This window comes from Equus caballus, chromosome 19, assembly GCF_041296265.1.
Source record: "Equus caballus isolate H_3958 breed thoroughbred chromosome 19, TB-T2T, whole genome shotgun sequence".
NCBI classification, from domain to species: domain Eukaryota; kingdom Metazoa; phylum Chordata; class Mammalia; order Perissodactyla; family Equidae; genus Equus; species Equus caballus.
Window position 1 is genome coordinate 49,408,187 of NC_091702.1, and position 20,531 is coordinate 49,428,717.

The window sequence follows — 20,531 nt, forward strand, 5'->3', positions numbered from 1 at the left end:
TTCTGGCCGGGGTGAGGAGGAATCCTCAAGCTGAAGTCTACTGTTAACACAGTCCAGTGTCTTACAGGAATGAGCCTATTAGCAGTTCCACCCTACCCAGTCTCAGAGCAAAGACAAGGGGCAATCCAGAAGGGCTGCAGCTGGAACCATCAGTCTATTAGGTTCCCCACAGCAGGAGACTGAGGGCTGCATGTTCACACCCACCCCACCATGGCCAGAGCTGCAAAACCAAGCCAGTTATTCCAGCACAGGGCTCCTTGTGTGTGGCGTTGGTATAGCTGACATTTAGAGAGTACTTTCCCTTTCACATTCATCATTAGTACGGTGCTCTCCAAATGAGGTTGGAGCTGACCCGTGCAGGACCACCTGCCTCAGAATCACCCAGGGCGCCTGGGACAGACTGCTGGACCCAACCCAGACACACCGAATGAGAATAGGGGGTTGGTCCCAGGACTCTGAAGTTCCCACTGGCTCCTCCGATGGCTGTACTCATGCTAGAACCATCACTCTTCTGTTAAATCTTACTATAGCCATCTCCATGTTACCAGCAAGGAAACTGAAACTCAGAAAGGCCAGTAGCCCCCACTGCTTGGGGGTGCCAAGGAAGTGGGGTCCTCTTGGAAAGTGAGGCAATGTATTTTAGAAGGTGAGGATAGAGACCTTTCTACCAGGAGACACTGAGGGAACACCAAATTATATTGTGTACCTGGTCTGTCTCCCCCAAGGAGAGAGTCAGCCTCAGGAGGGCCAAATTCTGGTTTGGTTTGTTCACTGAGGTCTCCCCAGCACCAAGCACCGTGCCTGCCACATAGCTGGTGCTCAACGGTTGTTTGCTAAGAGAGGGCATGGCCCATCTAGTAGAGTGTGCTCATTTAGAGAGGACAGGGCAAAGGGGGCTGGTCCCAAGTTGGCACTTAGCCCCCATTGTGAAGTGGACTCAGACGGTTTCACCTGCCTAGGACCCAGGTGCACAGGGAGGCAAGTGAGAGACCAAACACGCAGTGTGCAGTACCCACTGCCCACTGCTCATGGCTCCATGCCGTGTCCTCATGTGTAAAGCGGTGCCTGCTGTATAACAGATGCTCGCTAAATATTTGTTTTGAAAGAAAGAGAGAGGAGAGGAAGAGAAGGAAGAGGAGGGGAAGAGAGAGGAGAGGAAGACCTATAGGCACACCCCTATAACCCAGTGAACCCCTTTCAGCCATTCTTATCTGTCTATTCCCAGATCAGATTCCCAACTTCTTGCTCACCTTCTTTCAGGATCCCTAGCTGACAGTTCCATAAGTGGATATGCCTTTATTTATTCGTGTGTGTGTATGTAACTGCTGTCTTCAGTGTGGTGGGGGAGGGTGAGGTTGGGAGTGATAGGGACATAAATGAGTCTTAGGAAATAATAATTCTAGGATTCACCAGCTTATAACTACAAAATGAGGTCACATTAATTTTTTAAAGCATGTTTTTAATAGTTCTACATGTACGTGGGTTTTTAAAAGATCAATCAAAAATTTTTAATTAAAAAAATTGTCAACATTTTCTTGCATATCCCTCTAGAGATATTCTGTCTGATCCCTTTTGAGCTTTTTACACGCTTGTTGACTCACTATGCAAACCCTTCTGCACCTTGCTTTTCACACTAAACGAGGTGCTTTGCACCTGCCTCATTCTTTTTTTAAAGTTGCATAGAATCCCACTAAATAGAACATCACATGAAATTTTAACGCCCAGTCCAAAATTGCTCAAGCCCCTATCCTACCCGCTTTTCAGGAAGTCCAATCTATTGCCAGCTTCCTTTCCCATTTGAGGTGAAGAGCACAATTTTGGAGCCTCCACGCCTGATACTCTATATGTACTGCACGTATACACATGTGCACCCACAGGCACACACACACACACGCTTTCTCAGAAGGCCCAATTACACAGTAATTACCATGTTCCTGCAACAGGAAAAAACTGTATACCTTCAGAGAGTGCCTGCCTCCCGGTGTCCTGGATTCAGTGCTGGTATTATGGAATAAAGGACACCAGAAAGTCCGTCTCACCCCAAAACGTTGCCTCCACTAGAGCAGTCTTCAGTGGAAATCATCCTACTGGAGATTCATTTGTTTGCACAAGGTCATGTTTCCCAATTTCACTCATTCAGGTTCCACCTTCCTGCTCCTGCCACATCCCCTCACCGCCTGTGCCAATACGTATTTCAAGTTTTCATTTCTATAACTTCCACCTGCCGGCATTGACAGTGGGGGATGGTTGTCCATATACCATCCGAAATGACAGGAAACACTGGTTTGAAGCATGGCCCTCTATTCTATCCATAGCTCAGGAGATCAGGGGAAACCAAAGGGTTCTTCCTTTGATTCTGTCCTCATCTTCAGATAACCCCATTTTAGACTCACATTCTTTGGAAGTTATAGTCGAAAGTCCATGGGCTCCAAGCCCAGAGACCCTGAGAGGGGGCACTTGCCTGAGACCACCCAGCTAGTACAGATGATGACATCAAGACCCACAAGGGTGAAGTAGGAAACTTAAGAGGGCCAGGTGTAACCAAGCACAGTGCGGAGAAGTCCAGATCATGGCCCAGGCGTTGGGTGGGGTCTCCTTGGTGGCAGAGGAAGAGGAGGGTCTCTGAGGAAGGAAGGGAGGAGAGTGAAGACACTGTCCATTTCACCGTTTTGGCCAGGCTCAGCTCTGCCCCCTCCCTACCCTCATCCTCAAATGTGGACCTCAAACCCACGACTAGCTTTCCTCTTGATTTCGCCTCACAGTTGTGGGAAGCTGGAGAAGGCATAGGCTGCTGCCATCACCATCTCACTCCTGGGTTTCACTTTGGTATCGCCTAAGGAAAAATTTTCTAATTATAGCTAACAAATTCGAGTGTAGTAGAACGTGTGCAAAGAAAAAAGGCTTTGGAGACAAACAGTCCTGGGTCTAAACCCCAGCCCCATCTCATCCCAGCCATGTGACTTTGGACGGGTGGCACTTCTTTAAGCCTAAACTGTCCATCTGTTAACAGGCTGTGGTGAACTGCCTGACACATGGCAGCTCCTTCTTCCTCCTCTTCTTTTTTCTTCCTCAAATGGAAAGAGTCTCACCTGCTCCCTAGATGTCGCTTTTTCCAACCCCCAAGCCCCACAGATGAAAAGGTGGCGGCAAGGTTGTCTCCCATGATCTGTCTCATTGATCCCTGGATCCTTCACCAGATCCCAGCAGCCATTCCCTGAGGAGCCAATTCAGTAGGCTGGTTGATTGTGAAATCATCAGTCTCCATTCCTTCCCCCATGCCCCCAGGAGCTCTGTGGCTGTTAAAAAAAAGATGCATGTTTACTCCCCCTGGAGAGAGAGAGAAAAGAGTGAATGGAGAATGTGGTGGTTGAAGAAGCTTGGAACAGGGTGGACGAGGCCAATGCTAATTTTGCAGGTCTTAAAAAAATAAATATTGCCAAGACTTTTAGACAACATCTAGCAATCTTAGGTAACAAAGAAAGCAAACGAAGCACCATCACATAACAGCTCAAAAAAAATATCACTAATCCCTGTAATGCTACTCTGACCTATTCTGTTTTTCAGCGCACATATATTAACTTAGCAACCATGACAAATTCGTATTGTGTGTCAGATCATTTTTGTTAGTTTACCCTAACATGGTACATATAATTAAGTTTATTATCTCTTTCCTCTGTTAATTCTCATCCTCTCTCCTCTCTCTCTCCTCCCCTTCCCCAACCCCACACTAGCTCCCAGTCAGATGGCAGAGACCATGAGCCCAGATGCAAGTGGATACGTAGAAGTGGCAATGGGAGTGTGCAAGGGTTCTCTTCTGACTGCGTCTATTTTCTCAGAGAACCAGGAAGCAAGGTTTCCAATTGAGAGTAAAATTTGGGGAGGAGGTTTTGAAGTTTGAGAAAATGGAATCTAAAAGTCTCAACTCTTTTCGAAGTGTGCCTGTGATGAAGAGTGACAATTTGCAAAGCAAGTACAGTAATAGGATCTCTAACGAGTCTTTCTCTGTTGTCTCCAACTATGGCTAAAATCCTACATCAGAAAACAACAAATGCTCAATCCCCACCCTCCTAACCCCCGTGCCCCCCGCCTCCCCTCCACCAACACGTTACAGAGCCTGGAAGGACTTGGGAAGAAATCCCTGTAGGCCTCACGAGGAGATAGCAGAACTGCTCTGTTATCAGACCTCCCGTCCCCTCCTCCATCAGCTGAAAACCAGGGCTTTGAAGGGAAAATCATGAGAGTCAGAGTTCTCAAAGGGTTCTTCTCTTTCTGGAAAGAGGAGGGAAGGTGGTGCTCTTCCTTACCCCTCACAAGCCAAATGAGGGAGGGCCCACCAGCTGACATGATGGTGGCCACATGAAGGTGACAGAGTCATCTATTTCCAAGGTGGATGTCTGCTGGGCAGCCAGATGTGTCCTCAGGGCCTATTTCAGAGGAATGGGGGGAAATGTAAAGACAGCGGTGGAGGGGCAACCTGCACTCCCGGTGGTGGATGTGATGAGGAAGGACGAGTTTCCCTCGGGCTGAGTGGACCCCTCAGAAGACAGCTGGCTTGAGCCTTTCCCGCTCGTGTTCCACCGGTGAAGACGGTTTCAAGGCAATGCTGGAGAGGAACAAAGAACCCCAGAAGAGGAGAGGAGGAATGAAAGACATCCATGTCCCCATTTTTCTTGTAAGCCCTTGAGCCCAGGACTGACTGTGGTGGGGAGGAAGGAGCGCATGACATTAAAATTTTGGAATTGATTAAACTGGACTTGGATTCCCACTTCTGGGTATACATCCAAAGGAAATGAAAACAGGATCTTGAAGAGATACCTGCATTCCATGTTCACGGCAGCATTATTCACAACAGCCAAGACACGGAAACAACCTCAGTGTCTGTCAACAGCTGGATGCATAAAGATGTGATGTATATATACACAATGGAATAGTACTCAGCCATGAGAAAGAAGGAAATCCTCCCATTTGCCACACTGTGGATGGACATTGAGGGCATTATGCTAAGTGAGATAAGCCAGATAGAGAAACACAAACACCGCAAAGTATCATTTATATGTGGAATCTATTTTCAAAAAAACAGTCAAACTCATAGAAACAGACAGTAGAAAAGTAGTTGCCAGGGGCTGGGGAGTGGGGAAAATAGGGAGAGGTTGGCAAAAAGGTACAGACTCAGCTGTAAGATGAATAAGGTCTGAGGATCTGATGTACACCATGGTGACTAGAGTTGATAACACTGTATTATATAACTGGAATATGCTAAAAGAGTAGAACTTAAATGCTATCATCAAAAAAACATATCTGTGAGGTGACGGAGGTGTTAAATAACTAGGTGGAGAGCACCCTTTCACAATGTACACGTCTATCAAATCACTACAATGTACACGTCTATCAAATCACTACAACGTACACGTCTATCAAATCACTACAACGTACACGTCTATCAAATCACTACAACGTACACGTCTATCAAATCACTACAACGTACACGTCTATCAAATCACTACAACGTACACGTCTATCAAATCACTACAACGTACACGTCTATCAAATCACTACAACGTACACGTCTATCAAATCACTACAACGTACACGTCTATCAAATCACTACAACGTACACGTCTATCAAATCACTACAACGTACACGTCTATCAAATCACTACAACGTACACGTCTATCAAATCACTACAACGTACACGTCTATCAAATCACTACAACGTACACGTCTATCAAATCACTACAACGTACACGTCTATCAAATCACTACAACGTACACGTCTATCAAATCACTACAATGTACACGTCTATCAAATCACTACAACGTACACGTCTATCAAATCACTACAATGTACACTTTAAATATCTTACAATTTTTATATGTCATTTACATCTTAATAAAGCTGAAATTTTAAAAAGTGGACTGGGATGAACTGGATTGGGTTTTTCATCCCCCCGCCACCAAAGACGAGAAAACTATGTGATCCGTCCACGATGATGCTAAGGGACAGGAAAAGTAGCTTCAACAAAGAATGTATGAAGGCAGCAGTTGGAGAAAAATAAAATCATTCTATGATTGCTTCTCACTAAACTGAAACCATCACCAAACCACTCACACAGATGGGAAACAGGTCATGCCTCAGAAGCCTCTGGCTAAACCTCTTCTGCCCTTCTAATTGTGAGATTTAAGCACCTCAGGACTGCTGTTTGGTCAGTGCTAACAGAAATCTAGTGTTCCACCTTGAAACTGCCGGCTCTCCTAACCGCTGGTAAAAGAAACCTCAGAAAGACAAGGAGAAAATGTTTTCTCTTCCACAGCTGCAGAAAAGTACACGTCATTCTGTATTATAAAGTCCGTTCTTGAGAACAGTCATGAGATTCTCCATCTTAAGCTCCTGCTCAGGAATCCTGTGTTAAAACGTATATACTTGTTTCTATTATTCTAAACTGTCCTCAAAATATTTATACAGAGGAGTCTTTTAAGACACTTGAATTTTTTTTTAAGATTTTATTTTTCCTTTTTTCTCCCCAAAGCCCCCTGGTACATAGTTGTGTATTTTTAGTTGTGGGTCCCTCTGGTTGTGGCATGTGGGACGCTGCCTCAGTGTGGCCCAGTGAGTGGTGCCATGTCCACACCCAGGATCTGAACCAGCGAAACCCTGGGCCACAAAAGGGGAGCGTGCGAATTTAACCACTCGGCCACTGGGCTGGCCTAAGACACCTGAATTTAAGAGAGCATTCCTATGTTCTGTGAACTGTAACCCACCCCTCCCAGAAGTCTCCATTTCTGATTGGTTGTCCTGCTGAAGAATCTGTGTCCTAGTTGTAATATTTCAAGTGACATGTCTGTTTCCTGAAATATGTAAATACATAGGAGAGTTTTTTTAGCCAGAAAAAGAGCTTTGGAATTCCCTTCTCCCTTTATGTATAAAAGAATTATAAATCCCATGCTGTTGCTGGAGTCCTGCTTCAAATACAGCATCGAGAGCCTTGTCTCATGTAAGTCAGCACACAGGCGTGGTTAAGGCATTAAACTCTCCATCTCTCACAGCGCCTACTGGCCACCTCACCCTTGGCCATCATGAAGGGGAGGGCATACGGAACAGAAATGAACATCACTCATCAACACAACTTGATGAACTTCCGGAGTCAATGTTCACTGACTGTCTCTCGTGGGGCTGGCAGGGAGCCCACAAAGAGAACAAGACACAAACCCTCACAAGGAACCTGAGACTGCCCTAAAAGACACACAATCACTACACAACAGCATCAGTGCAGTGCCAGGGCCAGGACAGAAGGCTGTGGGTGTAGTGAGCAGAACGCCAGCAAGTGCCTGAACACTCAGAGCAGGTGTCACCTGGAGCTTCTACCTGAGCTGGGGCTCGAAGGATGCATAAGAACTTACTAGGTGAAAAAGGAGAGGGCAGAGCACCAATAAATGAAGAAAGGGGGACAGGTATTCCTTGACCATGACCAGAAGTTCCACATGATCAATTTGTTATTTGTAAAGATGACTCGGAGGGCAATGAGGAAGGCAAGACTGGAGTTAGAGGCACGAGATGGACAAGTCATCTAATAGAAACTGATGACATATCTCCTATGTGCTAGGTTCTGCCTAGAGGAGAATAAAGACAAGCAGGTGACAAGAAAACTGGTGACATGTGAAGTGCCACCCCAGGAAAGTTCAGAGGGCAGCTCGGAGCAGCATCTCCCCAGACTCAAGTAGCTTGGACTGCAGAAATCCAGCTGAAAAATACTTGGTGCAAGAAGGTAAAAGAGGTGATAGATTTAAAGGATGTTTAGGAGGTAGAACCACCTAGCCAATGCTGTCAGGACCCCACACACCCCTCACTGTTCCCATGCACCTTACAGCTTGCCACTGCAAGCATCTCTGAGTCTTCACCTGAAGACATTCGTGTTTGGCTCGCACAAGAGGCAGGCCAAGAAGCACCAGGGAGTCAACATCCTTGGGAGTGGACCTCAACCAACATCAGATGGAAGCTCGTGGATAAATGCTTGCCCCTTGAGTGGGACAACTCTGAGGAGTGCCTTACGCAGAGGACCCGGATGGACTGAGTCCCAACTACCCACTGTGGTAACCTGCTCATTAACGCACCTCGTACTGGCTCCCTTCCCTTCCCTTCCCTGTCTTACATCCTCATGCTCCTACCAGTGCTTCCTGAAATCGCCTCCCAAATAAATCGCTTGCACTCAAATCCTTGTCTCAGAGTCCACTTTTGAGGGAACCCAGCCTGAAACAAACAGAGAAAAAACTTAGCGAAAGATTAGATGCTGAAAATGAAGACCCCAGTATGAGGCTATGAGATTTCTAGTTTGGGAGACGCGGATCCCATGAACTGAGATAAAGACTCTTTAGGATGGGAAGAGGGATAGATTCGGGGAGAGCAGGATGAGTTTGGAAAGACTGAGCTTGTGTCAAAATTCCCTGAGTACAAGGTTAAGACTCTTGACTAGAAAAAGTGAAAAGAAACCAAGAAGAACGGGGACTACACGAGAGGAGAAACCACGAGAAATGAATGTCACCTCTCCCTAAAGGGCACTTACAGTATCTTCCTTTGACCCCAGAGAATACAAAGCCCTAGCTGTCCCTTCCAGCCGGTTTCTGTATTCCAGTTTCTCATAGTTGGAGGGACTCACTCCTTTAAAACCATACAGAACTCCCCACCAACAGCCGGCAATGGCAGCTGTAGAGTCACTGTCCCCACCGTGGAAGAAGGCTCGGTGGGCGAGCTCCTTCCAGGAGCCTCCTGCAGCCAGGATGGCATCGTAGGCAATCATGGGGGCGTCGTGTCCACTGCTGCCACCCCAGCCGGAGTAGCTCACGGAGGTGTAGAATTGATCCCTCTGCTTCACATCAAAGGGCTTGGGGAAGGTAGGGGCCGATGTGCCATCTAAAATCCCTCTAAGTTTTAGGTACTTTTCCCATTGGTCTTGGAAGTAGGACCTGTAGGAAAGAAAAGATCTACAGTTAATTGAAAAAATAAAGTCAAAAGCCATGAGGAAAGGTACCAGATGGACGTGTGAACATGGAAAATTCCAAGATGACTTCCACTCCTTGTACTAATATTGTAAACGATATAAAAAATCAAAATGAGTTCTAGCTAAGTAATATTCATTCAATAAATTTTTGCTAAGGATTGCTATAAATAAGGCATTGGTACCTGTTGCTAAATAAAACATATATCAAGTTAAAGGTGAGAAATAGAGGTTTGTTTTTCTTACATTGAGAACATGTTGTGTCAACTTTCAAGGGGGAATTTTATTTATTTATTTGGTCTGTCATTATAGTTTTTATTTTATTATTTATTCTATTTTCTTACTAAAAACTGTATATATTTCAGGTGTACCACATGATGATTTGATATATACACACGTAGTGAAATGATTACTACGGTCAAGCTAATTAACACCTCATCTCCTTACACAGTGACATTTTTTTTTTCAAGAGGGAACTTTGGAACATCATGACCATGGGTGATTTCAGCAGAAAGTCTCTGAACTTTTTTATTCTAAGAAAGGCAATGTGAAGTGAACTCACCAAAAAAGGGGAAGATGTGGCCTCACCACTTACTAATTAGCTGGTGGAAAAACCTCTCCCTCTCAGGCGTTCTAAGCAACGATTCAAAATATTATTTGTCTGTCAAGATGACATCAAAAAAAACAAGTTCCAGGAGATGAGCAGGAAAGTTCATCTCAGTAGAGGATGGCCACAAAAACTAAAGACAGTTGGAACACGGAACAGGATCCCTCTATGAGGGAAGCACTGCACTCCTCAGTGAGGTCTTGCTTGGCTCCTTGGTGGCAACCACAGATGGAAATGAACCTGAAATCCTTAGCAGGTGGGCAGGGATGGGGCTCAATGCAGTGGATGACAAAACTGGATGGTGAGAACCATGAAAAGAACTAGGATCTATGAATTCTGGGAAGATTCATGCATGCCCTTGCACACACAGAATCAACCATTTTCCAGCAGAAGCATGCCCCTACCCACTTACCAGTGTTGAAGGTTCTTCTCCACAAAGTAGCCGGATTGGATGATGTACTTTTTAGCTTCTGGAAGCACCTCCATCAGTCCTTTTCCCCATTGATAGGGAGGCTTGCCGCTCACAGCATAGGTTGTAAAAAGAGCAGACACGAGGGCTCCCAGGTAGCCTGTGGGGTGGTGGTGGGTCATCCGGCCACTCTCGATGCTCACCTGGATCAGTGTGCCCAGCTGGCTGCGGTGAGGGAACCGGAGACCGATGCACATGGCTCGCATGGCAGCCCCGCAGCCGCCCTCATGGCTGTTAAAGGGAATCCTCCAGCCATTGGCCTTGTCCGGCTCCAGCAGCATGGAGTTCTGCATTGAGGCATTCCCTGGGAAGAGTCGGTTAGGACATGGGGTCAGTGTAACCAAAGCAAAAGCCCCAGGAGGAGGAAAGAATCTAGCTCTGTCTGCAAGTTTTTTTGATGGAAAATGAAAGGCAAGAAAATATGATGATGAATGCCCCAAACTCTAAACCCCAAGCCAGTATTGTGCCTTACTTTATGCATAACCCTCAGCACGACAAGATTAATAATAAAAGAAGCAGACTCATATAGAGAGCTTGGAATCTTTACCAGTTATTACTGAGTCATCACAACAACTCAAAAAGGTCATATTATCTCTTTTTTAAATGAATAAGCTATGGCTCAGAGCTTAAGAACCTTGCTCAAAATCACGTAACCCGCTAGTTAATGGCCCTGTCAAAACCATCAGATTTCCAGCCCAAGCCCTTAAATAACCCAATGAGAACCTGACGACTGGAGTTCCTGGGTGTCAGAAAGACGCCACAGGCTCGAGTGAAGAATCCGGCGCACAGGAGGAGCAGTGGGTTCAGGGCGACAATGTGCCCTTGGGTGATCTTGGTTTTCCCCGACGTGAGAGCAGGCTTGTCCTATCCCCCCATCCTACAGGGAACCGTGAATGCACACATGAGCCAGGCTGTGGCAGTTAACATACTATGGGGTGTAGTATTATTGTTCCCTTATGGTCGGTTTATTCACAAAAACATCACGGATGGCATAGTTGGACAAAGAAAACTTTCCTCTCGCCAAACTGATGAGATACCAGATGTTGAGAAAGGATGAACAGAGACTGGCTTCTAAGGCCAATCCTGGGGGACCCCAGAGACCCCTGGGTGTGTGTGGCGGGGAGCCTTTCAGCAGGAGGTGTTATCAGCTGAATTTGTGTCCTCCAAAATTCATGTGTTGAAGCGCTGACCCCTCGTTCTTTGGAATGTGACTGTATTTGGAGACAGGGCCTTGAAAAAGGGGACGAAGTTAAAATGAGATTGTTAGGGTGGGCCCTAATTCAACCTGACCGGCATCCTAATAAGAAGAGGAAATTTGGACACACAAAGAGACAGCAAGGACGTGTGCTGTGAGAGGACACAGCCAGGAGGTTGTCTGCAAGGCAAAGAGAAGGGCATCTCTCAAAGGAAGCCAAACCTGCCAACATGTGGATCCAGACTTCCAGCCTCCCAGCCAGTGAGAAAATAGATGTCTGTTGTTTCAGCCACTGGTCTGTGGAACTTTGTCATGGCAGCTCAAGCCGACCAATACAGGGGGAGAGGCAGGGCCGATGGGCTAGGGGACAGGTGATTCAAGTCACCTGGGAGCCCCAGTGGCTGTAACAAGTTCCCAAAGTGAGCAAGAACCACTTGTGAGCAGACCTGGAACCAGAAAAGCAGTCGCTACGAGACCCTTTCCATTCCTCTTTAACAGAATTTTCTTTTCCTTATGGTTGTTTATTACAGAAAACTTAGAAAATACAAATATGCAAAAGAAAATAAGAAACTATATATACCTTCCTCACCGAGATTTAATCCTTCTTTGTGTACATTCTTCCGGCCTCTCCCAGCAGAGATACACACGCATACACTTTCAGTGATGACGGGTTCATAAGATACATACTGTTTTGTAACCTACTTTCTTTTTTTGCTTGATATGTAATATCTTTCTATATCAGCACATATTTATCTGCATAATTTTCAATGGCTGCGATGTGTCACCATAATGAAATAAATTACATAAAATTTAGGTTATTTCTATTTTTATCACAACTACAAAAACGATTGCTTCCTTGATATTATATCGCAACCAACACTTTTAACGACTTCCTTGGGTCTGCTTTATTCTCCGCCTGCCCAGGACCTCCACCGCCGCTCACCTGGCGCCCGGCCAGCCATGTCTCCCATGCAGTCTTGGTAATGCTTAGCGAGGAGGGAATACAGTCGAGTCAAGTCCGAGACCTTCCCGGCTTCCACGAGAGCTTCCGCCGTGGCCAGGTGCATCACCGTGTCATCGCTGACTCGCCAAGTCTCCACATCTATGGCGTCCAAGCCACCCAGCTGGGCCAGCTGCCAATGAATCTTCTCCCCATCCCGGAGGAACTCCCACTTGCCGTTGAAGTACCCCAAGGCATCGCCAGCAGCACTCAGCACCATGGCAGCCACATACTTCTCAATCAGTCCCTCACACATGGTGAAGCTGTGGCGGGGTGGGGGGTGGGAGGGGCGGGGGGAGGGAGGATTAAGACACACAGATGAGAAGAAAGAAGAATCAGAAAACGGAATAGCCCTATCAGTATTTTATTGAGGACTCACTACTTGTCGGGCCACTATTAACTGCATCTCATTTAATCTTCACAGCTGCTCTACGAGGAACGTATGATGAGGCCCATTTGACAGATGAGTAAATTGAGGATCACAGAGATAATGCAGTTTCAGAAATGTTAGGTCACTGGTCTTAGGTCACAGAGCTAATAAGTGGCAGGGCTGGGGTTGCAACCTAGGTCCATCTGACTCCAAAGCCCACGATTCTAACTATGAGTCCATCTTTTCCTCCCTGTGAGTGGCAAGCCCATTAAATTCTACAAATCAAACCAACCAAGCTTGTCATTTCCCTTTTTACTCGGGATTTGTCCTCGAAAGTGCGCCCCTCCTTTTCTTGAATAATAGTCCTTTCTATTGGTATCACAATGCACGCTTCACAAGGCTCCCGCACATTCTCTGTCTCATTAGTAGGCAGGGATCACAGCAGGCATTTCATAGCTAAGGAAAGGGAGGCTTAGAGAGCGTAACTTCACACAACTAGCAAGTGGAGGCCCCAGATCCAATCTTCTGATCACAGGCCACTCTGCACAGACCTAGAACCTTGGACAACCTCTTTGTGCTCAGCCTCCACATCTGTAAAATGATAACAAAAATAGTACCAGCCCTATGGGGAGTAAATGAATGAATTTTTTTTTTTTTCTGGTGAGGATGATTGGCCCTGAGCTAACATCTGTTGCCAATCTTCCTTTTTTTTTTCCTCCCCAAAGCCCCAGCACACAGTTGTATATTCTAGATGTAAATCATTCTAATTCTTCTCTGTGGGATGCCCCCACAGCATGGCTTGCTGAGCAGGTGTGTAGGTTCACCCCAGGATCCAAACTAGGAGAACCCCAGGGCTACAGCAGAGTGCAAACTTAACCACTCTGCCAGGGGGCCGCCCTGTGAATGAATTTTTGTAAAGCACTTAGAACAGTGCTTAGCACATAGTAAGCACTATGTTTATTGTTTTTATTCTTCTTACACACCCAGGGAACACGATTTTTCCATTGAACTACAATACGTTCTCCTCACAAGCTTCCTTTCAACAGCAATATTTAAATTTTGTTTTCCTCCTAAATGACTGACTTCTAGAGTCTGGGGATCTCAGCTAACATTCCCTCGGTGAATCTAGTCCCTGGCAGAGCGCTGGCTGCCCTGTGGTGCATTTCCAGTTTCTCACTGCGCCCTATGCTGCAGAGCTGACGGTCAGAGCCCCCCACGTCTGCCCCTACTCTGTCCATCCACTCCACCTGCACAGGCCACGCAAACACTTTACACGCCTGCGGATGAGCTCCTTCTCCCCTCAGCTCGGGCTCTTTCCCCAGCCAAGACGCCCTTCCTCCCTCCATTTACCTAAACCCTGTTGCCTCAGGGGTAAGTTCAAGTCCTAGGGCTTCCGGGAGTCCTCCTCCAGCCGCACTGCTCTGGGCACGGGGACGCAGCGGGCAGCGCCTGGAGAAGTGCAAATGAAGATGGATTGAGCACACCGATACCGAGTTATTGATCATGCTGAGTTTCTTGGCTCACAAAGGATATTTGTAAAATGTTATTTACATATTTTATCATTTATAAATGATGCCTAGGAACTGGAGTTCTGGGCTACTAGACCTGACTCTGCCGAGAATCAGTTGTGTGATTGTAGACAAGCCACCCACCCCGACCTCGATTTTCCCATCTGTCAATTGGCGGCGTGAAGTGGGGGGGAGTGCTGTGGATGCTCCCTGGGCTACGGTCCTGCGCCGAGAGCTTCAGAGACCGAGCTTAGCCGGCTTCTGAGGACCAACTTTTAACCCCCGGTGCGGGACCCTCTCTCCCAACGTCCTCAGCTTCCTTTCTGTGGCTCCCTCTGGCTCCATCCGCACGTGTGTTTCTGTGAGTGGTAAGCAGGGCTGGGGGACGACGACCATCTCTTGCCGTTGGAATTGTGACTTTTACGCGTACTGCTCTAGCCTCCCGCTTTCAGAACGCTGCTAGTCCTGAAACGCCTCTGAACTTCTACAGTTTACATTCTCGCTCCCGAACGACAAATTCAAAACTAATGTCTGGGCAGCTGCTTCCCGGCAGTCGTCTGCTTTTGAGGCGGGGAGTCGGGGGAACGCCTGGCTCGGGCGTGGGGGGTGGGTGTTGGGCACCTGGCCACCGCCGGGGAGGAGCGCGCGGGGGCCGCGGGCCGGGGTGCACCCGGTCGCCGGGGTTGGCGCGGAGAGCGCGCGCGGGGTACAGGGCCCGGGAGGAGAGGGGTGGGGAAGGGGAGCGCGCGGGACTCGGGGAGGACGGCGGGGGGAGTACCTGGTGGCCAGGGGAGTGGAGCGCGCGCGGGGCAGGGGCGGGGCCGGGCGCCGGGAGCTCGGGGTGCAGGGAGCGGCCTGGCTGCAGTCGCTGCGCGGAGGCTCAGGGCGGATCCGTCTGCGAGCGGAGCGCGTGGGGCCAGGGCGGGGCCGCGCCGCCGCGCGCGGGCTCCGCGCCCAGGATCGGCGGACATTTGCTCCCGCCTGCCGCCTTCCGCCGGGCCAGCCTGGGCTTGATTGAGCGAGCCGCGGGCCCTCGAAAGCGGCTTCCCGGCACCGCTGCGGCCTTGGGCGCCCTAGCTGGGGCGCCGGGGCCTCCATCACCCGCCACCTGGGCCCGGGAGGGCGCTGGGAATCGCCTGGAGTCGCGGAAAGCCGCGGCTCCGGGAACCTGGCTCTCATTTTACTGTCGGCGACGCCCGTGTGGCCCCCGGCTGACACCGTGGGCTTTTTCTCATGCCTAGCTTTTCTGGGTTGCAAAGAACCAGTGTGTGGCCGAACACTTGCAAAAGGGTACTAAGTGCGAGGCCTCCGTCGGGGGTCTGGGTCCTTCCCGCATGAAATGGAACAATACTATTCCTAACTCTTAGGGTGGTTGTAAGGCCTAAGTTAATTTTAACTCGTCATTTATTAGGCGGCAGTATGGAATTTTTGCGTCCTGATAGTAAATAAAAGCAAAGAAAAACTAAGAATATTTTTGTCTGGATAAATTAATAATGACACTTTTAAAAAGAATTAGAAGCACCATATGTAAGTATTCTATACGCCTCTCCAAAATTTCAATCTGCTATGCTTTTCTGGCTGTAATGACGTAGACTTGGCCTGAGACCTTTTTTGTTGTTGTTGTTGAGATATAATATACATGTAATGAAATGCATTCATTTTGTGTGCTGTTCGATGAATTTTGACAAATGTATATACCTGGGTAACCGTAATCAGGATACAGAATATTGCCGTTACTCCAAAACATTGCCTTGTGCTCTTGCCCAATCCCGCACCTCCATCTCCAACCCTAGCCTAGGTGACTTCTGAGTGTTCACAAAAATCAAAGGCACTGTTCGAATTTTACCCTCGGAGGATGTAGTCAAAGAAAGTTCTGTAGTGAGGGACGTTTTTAGTAATAAACAGGCCTATGAAACTCATCCCTGGCTCAGCTTAAGATGTCTGTTGAAGATATTCTTCATATCACATAGGGCTCTTTCTGTGGGAATCCATGGGAAAGGCGTTCCTTTGGCTTGAATGTCAAGAATCCCGGGGTTGTTCTTAGCCATTAGTTCACTTTCACTTCATGGTGCCTGGGAACCTTGCTATTATTAGCATAGACTCCCCTCATGCTACCTCGTTTCAAACCCCAGCAATAGCACTTTGGGAAAGTCACTTCATCTTACTAAGTTTCACTTTCTACTTTTGTAAAATAGGGAAATCTTTGCACCCACCTCATCACGTTGTTCTGAGGGGGTTGCATGGAATAATTAATGTAAAAATTTTAGCACTCTGCTTATCAGTGTAGTAATCATGCAATAAAAAATTACTCCCAAGTCAGCTGCCTGTCTGTATCCCCAGTGCTCACCTCTGTCACGTAGAGCCATTCTACCCTCTTTTCACAATAGTTAATGCCTACGGACATCGTTTCTCCTTGGTCAAAAACTAGAAAATGTTTCTGGGACATCAAGGACATGGTCGTGCAAATCAAAAAAACAATTGATCAGTTAGCATGCTTCCAGCTCCAAGTAACTGCATATAACCATCATACCCCCCCATACCAACACCCACATACTCACCAGGCTTAAACAATAAGCACACATTATCTTATACAACAAAATGTCCAGACATGTCCAGATTACCTTATAAAACAAAATATCTTATATAACAAAAGTCCCCAGGTTAATTCAGCAACTCAACACTATATCAAGGACTTGGTTCCTCCCATCTTTCTCGTCTACTCTTGTCAGTGTGTTAGTTTTATCTGCAGAAATTATTCTCAAAGCTTTCCCTGCCCCCATCCCCAGCTGCACCCCAGAAGAGTAAACCAAGAGTAAACCAGTAAACTACTGGCAGGCAAATGAGATTACGTCTCCCTTTGATCAAGGATAGAACATCTTCCCGCAGAGGTGGAGACTTACACAAAAATCAAGGTTTTGTTTACAAAGAAAAGAGTGCATCTTGTTCTGCCAAGAAGAACAGATATTTATCTGGCATTTTACTGGGTGCTAGGTATTAGTGTAGATGCTGGAAAGACAGAGATGTTGAAGGCTGAGTTCCCCGTCTCCAGTTTTATGATGGAGGACACATCTCAGGCATTCACTTCGTTACTCACCAACACCTATCATTTGCCACATTGAGGCTCTTGCTGAGAAACAAACTTGTAGGACTCAGACCTGACCTCTGAGACATTTCCAGCACTTCATCTGTAAGGTGGAAATGATGATACTTCCCTTACAGAATTGTTATGACATCCAGGAATGATCTTTATGTATGCCGCAGACATTAAACACCTACTGTGTACCAGGTATATGCTGGGCCCTGACACAAGACCTGACCTCAGAGAGTGGACCGAGCCAAGTCATCTCATTTTAGGCTTTTGACTTATGATATTAAAAAAATTTTTTTAAATAAAATGTTTATGTATTTTTTTGATGATAAAAATAATGCATACTTCCAGTAGAAATCCTGGGAAAGCTTCTAGGAATCTCTCTCCTAAAGAAATATCCACACATGTTCACAAAAGTAAATGTTCCTGGATGTTCTTTGCAGAATTTTTTCTAATAGCAGAAAATTGGAAATGACCTCAATATGTTTTTACAGGAGAGTATGAATTTCCTTCTCCTCAATTATGGCATAATTATGGAACTGTTCCAAACCATGAGGTAGACCTTTAAATCAGTAGACTTTGAGTAAATAAACAAGTGTGCCTGGAAAGAGCTTGGAGACATTTTGTGAAGTAAAAACCCTCAAATTTTAGAATGAGGAATATATATGGGCTTATTTATGTAAAAAAAAAAAAAAAAGAGGAGCTGTGTGTGTGTGTGTGTGTGTGTGTGTGTGTGTGTGTAAAATGGCTGAAAGGATACATTTCAAATTGTTAATGATGATTATGATTACCTCACGGGATAATGAGAAAGTTCGCTGGGAGTAGGGAGAAGGATAAGGGGAAACTTTTAATCTTTCACAATAAGTAGTTTTATATATTATGTGTATTAAGAAATTTTAGAAAACCTAAAGTAGAAACCACCCACGTTCCTATACTCCGATTACAGTTTTTATTTTATGCACGTGTTTTGGAAAAAACCGGGTCATTTGTACATAGAATTTTATATCCTTTTTTTTAACCACTAAGCTTTACATTGTAAACATTTCAGTCATTTGTAGTAGTATTATTACTATAATTGATCCCAAATGTTCAGATAAGGTAACGCCTCTGTAATAAACTCCCTTTCATGTTGATACAAAGAAATATGAGGCCTGCTTGCTCAGTTGCTTTCTGAGCTCTCCATGGCCAAGGTTGGTGCAAGGCCAGGAAAACATAAGCATAGATAATTGAAAAACAGCAGACTAGTTGAATCTTTGCCATTTCGTGGGCCCAAATGTGTGATACTTTGTCTAGTTAAATCATGAGAACTAAAAAAAAAGAGAGCTAACAGGAAATGGTTAATAGGCAGGGCCCCTTGAACTCTCTAGCAGACACAAAATAACAAAAATACTCAAAGGAAAACATACCACAGGATAGGACCTCAATGTACATTTTTAAAATAAAGTGAAAAAAAAAAGAAGTAGAGACTTCTTAGAAGAAAACAGAAGAGAGCTAGTGCAGGAGAGGTAGGAAGCCCGATGTGGCAGTTCACACGTCCTGTATCATCAGTTCATCTCAGAAGACTTAGTGGGCATCTGTGATGGTTAATTTTACGTGTCAACTTGGCTAGGCAAGACTACCCAGATAATTGGTCAAACATTTTCCTATATGTTTCTGGGAAGGTATTTTTTAGATGAGATTAATGTTGAAATCCGTGGACGTTGAGGAAAGCCAATTATCTTTCTTAGTGTTAAGTGGACCTTACCCATTCAGCTAAAGGCCTTAATAGAAGAAAGACCGACCTCCCACTCTACCCTACCCACCCCCGGCCAGGGAAGAAGGAATTCTGCCAGCAGACGGCCTTCAGCTTGGAGCTGCAGCATTAACTCTTACCTAGGTCTCCAGCCTGTTGGCCTACCTTGCAGATTTTGGACTTGCCAACCTCCACAATCGTGTGAACCATTTCCTTAAGATAAACCTCTCTCTCTCTCTCCATATGTACATATTAGTTCTGTTTCTCTGGAGACCCCTGACTAATACAACATATAAAATGTGCCAGGCACCTTGCTAGGCACCCCTTGCAGTTACAGAGGGAAGGCAAAAGTCACAGTAACAGGGGAGACTTCGGAGGGTCTAATGACATTAGGCCCTGAGGACTGTGGCAGGGAGAACGTTCAAGAGACAAGGTCGGCAAATGTGAGAGAGAAGGCTTAGTCAGAGTGTTCAGAGAAGGCATCCAGAGAAAATTACATCTGGGCTGATTTTTCAAGAGTATTAGGAAGACAAACTAAAATTGCCAGAAGCCCAGAAATAACCCAAACAGCTAGCATGCAGGAGAAGCAAAGATCTTTAAAACATAAAAGCAAAGATGTGAGGTTAGGTTGGTGTTTCCTCCCCGAATGATGCACAGCTGCTGGGGCCCACCTCAGTGCTGAGGCGCGAGCTACTCACCAGTCGAGCCTGCTTAGAGTTGTGAGAGTGGTCACCATCTTAAGCTGTCTCCTTTCCTTCCTTATTGAGTCATTCCAAACACATCACCCATGAGATTGAGTACCAGATTTGCACAATGGAAATCAACTATCCTCCTTGAGGATTTTAAGGAAGACAAGGAAAAAGGACTAGAAGTTCAACTCATTGAGGAAAACAGGCTCTCTGGCCACTCGTCCCAAGGTAATTTAAAAAAAATAGAAAACGCATGTGCATAAGAGCAAAGTTTAAATCATCAAATAGCCTCGAAGGGGATATTTGCACAGCTTGTCACTTTATAGTGAGGAAACTAAGGGCCAGTGAGGTGAAGAGAGTCACTCAGGGTCACAGAAGCAGAGAGAAGTGGGCCCGGAGCCGACGGTCTCTGACCTCTCAGTCCAGGACTTCTGCCACTCTCTGTACTGCCATTTAGACAAAATTTGAAAAGATGCAATAGACTAAACTTCGATTTCATTAAAGTTATGAACCTCCTGAGCCCGATTTTTAACATAGTCCACTTCCCCCCAAAAGAGGCCTCCGCTTGATCACAGTATGAAAGTAGTATTTAAAGAGAAATCTAAGATGTATACTGTAATTCTAATAAGAAGGCAGTAATCACATACAGTAGGCTGTGGTGACGGGGACACCGCCTGGAGAGATGCGAAGGAGATTAAGTGGATACAAATTGGCGTTTGAAAAGCCAGCGGTGGCTTCTAAACCTTTGATCTGGAGATCCACCAGGAGATTTTGAAACCTTCTTTCTACCAGATGGCCTCCACGGCTGCTGTGCGTCTCCCAGTCCTGCTGGGATTTCCCCCGGGGAAGGAAGCTCAGCCGGCCAGGCAGTCCCCAAGGTCG

General features: G+C 46.3%; 1 protein-coding gene across 2 annotated transcripts; it reads right to left on the reverse strand.

Moving 5' to 3' along the window:
• Positions 1 to 5,043: 5,043 nt before the first annotated feature.
• ADPRH (ADP-ribosylarginine hydrolase) lies at positions 5,044 to 19,906 on the reverse strand. 2 transcript variants are annotated; one of them, XM_070243743.1, is made up of 5 exons: positions 19,659 to 19,906; positions 13,983 to 14,081; positions 12,206 to 12,525; positions 10,011 to 10,371; positions 5,044 to 8,959 (listed from the first exon to the last, which is right to left on the reverse strand). In XM_070243743.1, the coding sequence occupies exons 1-5, from the start codon at positions 19,694 to 19,696 to the stop codon at positions 8,545 to 8,547; spliced, it is 1,233 nt and encodes a 410-aa protein (XP_070099844.1). In that variant the 5' UTR covers positions 19,697 to 19,906; the 3' UTR covers positions 5,044 to 8,544. The 2 variants fall into 2 exon arrangements, with proteins under 2 accessions (XP_070099844.1, XP_023479478.1); XM_023623710.2 differs by lacking the exon at positions 19,659 to 19,906 and adding an exon at positions 14,919 to 15,418.
• Between the last annotated feature and the right edge of the window lie 625 nt (positions 19,907 to 20,531).

What these genes read in the sequence shown, in the direction of transcription:
- ADPRH (XM_023623710.2), bottom strand. Translation starts at nt 15,319, where the DNA reads ATGAGAGCCAGGTTCCCGGAGCCGCGGCTTTCCGCGACTCCAGGCGAT. An exon ending in CCTGAGGCAACAGGGTTTAG is followed by an intron (nt 12,526 to 13,982) that starts GTAAATGGAGGG and finishes ACCCCGCCACAG; the next exon opens with CTTCACCATGTGTGAGGGAC. An exon ending in CATGGCTGGCCGGGCGCCAG is followed by an intron (nt 10,372 to 12,205) that starts GTGAGCGGCGGT and finishes GACTCTTCCCAG; the next exon opens with GGAATGCCTCAATGCAGAAC.